Source organism: Hoplias malabaricus, chromosome 3 (genome assembly GCF_029633855.1).
Source record: "Hoplias malabaricus isolate fHopMal1 chromosome 3, fHopMal1.hap1, whole genome shotgun sequence".
In the NCBI taxonomy this organism is placed as follows: Eukaryota; Metazoa; Chordata; class Actinopteri; order Characiformes; family Erythrinidae; genus Hoplias; species Hoplias malabaricus.
In genome coordinates this window covers 74791896-74796997 of record NC_089802.1, presented here as the reverse complement: position 1 = coordinate 74796997, position 5102 = coordinate 74791896, and the positions used below count along the sequence as shown (strand labels likewise).

Here is a 5102-nt window from a genome sequence, read left to right as displayed (position 1 = left end):
AAGAAGCTGTGTTTCAACCTGTTTGTCTTTGCTTTTAATTGTCTGCATCTCTTTTTAGAGGGGAGTGGGGAAAACAGAGTGTGTCCAGTGAGTGATGTCCATTGAAATGCTGGTAGCCTTTTTCTGGAGTCGGCTGTTGTAAATGTCGCTGAGGGGGGGTAGTTGAAGTTCCTATGATTTTTTCCACCCCTCTCACCACTCGCTGCAGGTCTCTCCTGTCCTGTGCTGTGCAACTGGTGAACCTGTTGGTGGCTCTGTATAAGTTCACCAGCAAGTGTTGAGGGAGGTGGGAGTGCTTCAGCTTCCTGAGGAAGTAGAGTCTCTGTTGTGCCTTCCACACTTTGTGTTGGGTGTTGAAGGCCCATGTGAGGTCAACAGACAAGTGTACTCCAAGGAACTTGAAGTGCTCCACTCTCTCAACCTCCACTCCATTGATGAGGAGGGCCGTGGTCTCTGTGCGGGTGGATCTTCTGAAATCCACGACCATCTCCTTGGTTTTATTTGGGTTCAATTTCAGGTTGTTGTTCTTACACCATGCTGTCAAGTGCCGGACCTCCTCCCTGTAGGCTGACTTGTCGTTGTTCGTAATCAGTTCTACAATTGTGGTGTCATCCGCAAACAAGATGATGTTGTTGGAGGTGTGAATGGGGGAGCAGTCATATGTAAAGAGTGAGTAGAGGAGGGGGCTGAGTACACATCCCTGTGTGGTGCCTGGGTTCAATTTCTTGTTCATGAACGTGCTGTGGAGGGCGGCATGGTGGCGCTGCAGGTGGTGGCGCAGTCACACAGCTCCAGGGACCTGGAGGTTGTGGGTTTGATTCCCGCATCCTGGTGACTGTCTGTGAGGAGTGTGGTGTGTTCTCTCTGTGTCTGTGTGGGTTTCCTCCAGGTGACTGTCTGTGAGGAGTGTGGTGTGTTCTCCCTGTGTCTGCGTGGGTTTCCTCCGGGTGACTGTCTGTGAGGAGTGTGGTGTGTTCTCCCTGTGTCTGCGTGGGTTTCCTCCGGTGTGACTGTCCGTAAGGAGTGTGGTGTGTTCTCCCTGTGTCTGTGTGGGTTTCCTCCCAATGATTCCAGGTAGGCTCTGGAACCACCGCGACCCTGAATTGGATAAGCACTTACAGATTTTTTTTTTTAACAAAATGCGAATAAATAAATAAACACAAAAGAAGTGAAAGCAGTCCATTTTGTTCCAGAGGTTGAGGTTAATGTTGGCTTAATGGCAGGGATTGCAGCATTTAGAGAACATTCAAAACAGGTCAAAGGAAAGAAGGCAGGGCAAGTGTGTGATTGTTTATTTGACAATGACATTCTGACATTGAAGGAGTTACTTTTATGTCTTTTCACTTCAGCAGCTGTTTACAGTTGTTTCATTGCTTTACTCAGATGTGACAAAGAGCGAGAGTCATTTAATGAAAATTACTACATTCCCCTGGAACATAATTGCAACATGTTTAATCATTGATTCTTTGCCACTTTTAAGCATAACACATTTGACAGGATTTTTGTTGTAATGTTTTTTTTTCTGTCTGATTGCTTTGAAAGTCTAAAAGCTCACCTGGGTCACAGGGTCAAGCCTGGGTCAAGCTGACATGCTAATTGCATTGTTAGGCTACTTCGCTTGGCACCTGATGCAGCATTTTAAGTGGCAACACACACTGAAGCCTGCCAGAGGTCACTGTCCTAAGCATTGCAATGTGTGTGGGGCATCTACTTAACACTGTACATAGACCATTGGAAATCAGAGATCAGAGAATGTGAGGCCATTTCATGGACATTAAAGGGCAGAAAGTCGAGTATTTCAAGAGGTGTTGATTTCATAGAATCACCTTTTACAGTTGACATTGTTGTGAAGGGCTGTGGAGCAGTGGAACTGTATTTTCTGGGGTGATGGAGTGCCATCCAGTACTTTAGGGACAAGTTGCATTGGAGTTTGTGACCCACAGCTATTCATACAACATTAGTAACCGACCTTGATATTCCCAACGCTATCAAAACCTCACCAAACGAACCCCACCTTCCTATTATTCAGAAACCAGAGTCCCACGATTCTCATAAGTAGTGCAATCCACAGCCATTTCACAATACAGTCAGCATCTGTTTTTCTCCTCCAGTGTTAATGGATCTTTTTGTTCCTTGGGCCACGCAACAGCTCTGTCTCACTCTTGCTCTCTGCTTCTCTAATAGAGAGCCAATTAGCCAGCATTAGCGTTATGGCGGAGAAAGGGTGCAGAGCGTGGGCGCTAGCATCACGAAGGGGAACCTTAACAGCACAAGCACAGGCATCGTGAGAATGTTGAGCCTCATCGCACGCCATTATTTATCCTTCCCGTTCATTTCCTGCACCGTCGGGGTCCAAGCACTCTATAATCTCACAGTTTTCTCTCAGACATGCTTTGGTGCCTCTCTCCCAGGCCTGTGCATGTTTCCTATGTGTCTCAGTAATTAACGGACATGGTCTGAGTGCACAACTTGTGCTTCAGCTAGAAGTCGGTTAAATGCCGTGAACCTCCTGTGGGAGGTTTATCCTTCTTACCATTACAGCTGATGAACAGATTGTTTTTACCTTGCCAATGTCAAAGAAAATAAAACAAAGGATACACATGACAATCATTTCTCATTTTTATCTTTACAGGTGACATGGACAGTGGCTAATGACCTCTCCAGCAAGATGAAGACACCAATTACAGACTCCTGGGCCAACACGTCAGTTCTCCCTGCCAATCCAGCCTTTCCCTTTGGCTCCCAACTTCCAAATGATGAGCTCCAACTTAACGGATCTCTGCAGAACTGGACGGACAGCGATGGCATCGGCTTTGTGCCTAGCGTTGCTGGAATCCTCATCCCTCTTATCTACATAATTGTCTGTGTGATTGGTTTAGGTGGAAACACCTTAGTTATTCACATTGTCCTGCGCTACTCTCAGACACAGTCTGTCACAAATATCTATATCCTGAACCTAGCCATTGCTGATGAGCTGTTCATGCTGGGCCTTCCCTTTTTGGCCGTCCAGAATGCACTCCTCTCCTGGCCATTTGGCTCGTTAATGTGCCGTCTAGTCATGACCGTAGACGCCATCAACCAGTTCACCAGCATCTTCTGCTTGACAGTGATGAGTATCGACCGCTACTTGGCGGTGGTGCATCCCCTCCGGTCCTCTCGGTGGCGCCGGCCACGAGTAGCCAAGGCAGTGAATGCCACAGTATGGGCAGTTTCATTTCTGGTGGTCCTACCGGTGGTGGTGTTTGCCGACGTCTTGCAGGATGATGGTAACTGCAGCATTGTGTGGCCCGAGCCTGCAGAGGTTTGGAAAACTGCGTTTATTGTTTACACGGCGACTGTAGGCTTCTTTGGCCCCCTGCTGGTCATCTGCATGTGCTACCTGCTCATTGTGGTCAAGGTACGCAACTCTGGTCGCAGAGTTCGAGCCACGTCCATCCGGCGGCGGAAATCAGAACGGAAGATCACGCGAATGGTGGTGATTGTTGTAGCCGTGTTCGTGTTCTGTTGGTTACCGTTCTATGTACTGAACATCGTCAACTTGTTGGTGCTGCTCCCTGGCGAGTTCCGTGGTCTGTATTACTTTGTGGTGGTCCTGTCGTATGCGAACAGCTGCGCCAACCCAATTCTTTATGGGTTCCTTTCCGACAACTTCAAGCGAGGCTTCCGGAAAGCTCTGTGCCGCTCAACGAGGCGAGTAGAAAATCAGGATCTCCAGCAGGGAACCTTGGGGAATCATACCCTGCCTCTTGAGGAGGTGAAGAAAGACCTAGAGCCCAGAGAATGCCTGAGGGATACCTGCACAGAGATACGGTCAGAAAGAGAGGAAGAAGATGAGGAAGAGGAAGAAGTTGAAATGGGTTACATAGAGAATGCAACCCAGATATCGGAAGTCTGCAGGTCGATGAAGAACGGCTGCAGGAACGGACACATGGAGGGCACGAGGAACCGGTTCTCACACGCAACAGAGGCCAAAGCTGCAGGCTCAATAAATGGAAGTAGGACTGGGGAAAATGGAGGCTACATTAGTCCAACTTTTGGACCTATTGCTTCTCTCGGTGGAACTCAAAAAGGAAATGTCAAACGGCTGTCACAGGAGGGAGACAGTGTCTTGGAAATCACGTACTTGTAAGAAATTGTAATGAGGTGTAACAGACTCTTTTATGTCTCTTTTTCTTCTCAGTCCCAGGGGTGAAGTACTTACTCCAGCCAAGAATGGGATTTATTTTTTTTTCAGAGAGTAAATCATCAGCAAGTGGTACGTGTTTTTAATGTCAAGTTGAACGTTTTCAATGTTGTGTGTTCTTCAAAAACTGTAATATATTAAATTATACTCACTTTGAATTATGAAACAATGCAACAAATGGAGCAGAGTTCTTTCCTGCGAAGAGCTTGAGAAGAAAAGAGTGGTGATGAGGGACTCAATTTTTTTGGCTTGAGAAAGTACAGTGGAACCTCTACCTACGAACTTGATCCGTTCCGTGACCCGTTTCGTACGTGGAAAAGATCGTTTCTCGAATCAGTTTTCCCCATTTAAAATAATGGAAAAGCAATTAATGCGTTCCAGCCCCCGCCCCGAAAGTCACCCTTTTTGCACTGATATATGTTTACAACACTCTCAAATTAGTAAAAAAATACATGTAGCGTTACTAAAAATAAAAGAGAAATACAGTGGAAACAGTAATAAAAAAGAAATAATAAAGTTTTAAGAGTTTACACATCGCTACCTTGAAGACGTGACGACTGGCTGGAGGAGTAACACAGGCACTGGCTGTATGACGGGAGGTGGGGGGGTGGAATAACGGAGAGTAGGCGGTGAATGTGGGGAGACGAAGCGTAGATACGGCTTAACTTAGCACGAATTTCGATGTCTGCTATTTACACTAATGCTAAATTGCTAAAGCTACAATGTGCTAATCTTAAAAGCTCACTCCAGTCTGGGCGCTGGGAGACTCGCCTATTGGGGTCAGTGGCCATTTCCAGCCGCCGGCTCGGAGGAGGCTCGGGTTCGTTTCTAGAGTCGTGGTTCGTTGGTGGAGGCAAAAAATATTCAAATGCCTGGTTCGTATCTTGGAAAGTTCGTTAGTAGAGGTTCCACTGTATAT

General features: G+C 46.8%; 1 protein-coding gene across 1 annotated transcript; it reads left to right on the top strand.

Annotated features, from left to right (window-relative positions):
* Window positions 1-754: 754 nt before the first annotated feature.
* On the top strand, window positions 755-4129 carry si:zfos-169g10.2 (somatostatin receptor type 5). Its single transcript, XM_066664069.1, has 2 exons — window positions 755-805; window positions 2633-4129. Exons 1-2 carry the CDS (start codon window positions 755-757, stop codon window positions 4127-4129), a joined length of 1548 nt encoding a protein of 515 aa, XP_066520166.1.
* Window positions 4130-5102: the final 973 nt, after the last annotated feature.

Coding starts and splice junctions, on each gene's coding strand:
- si:zfos-169g10.2 (XM_066664069.1), top strand. CDS start 755: ATGGTGGCGCTGCAGGTGGTGGCGCAGTCACACAGCTCCAGGGACCTG. Junction 806..2,632: donor ACAGCTCCAGGGACCTGGAG/GTTGTGGGTTTG, acceptor TTATCTTTACAG/GTGACATGGACAGTGGCTAA.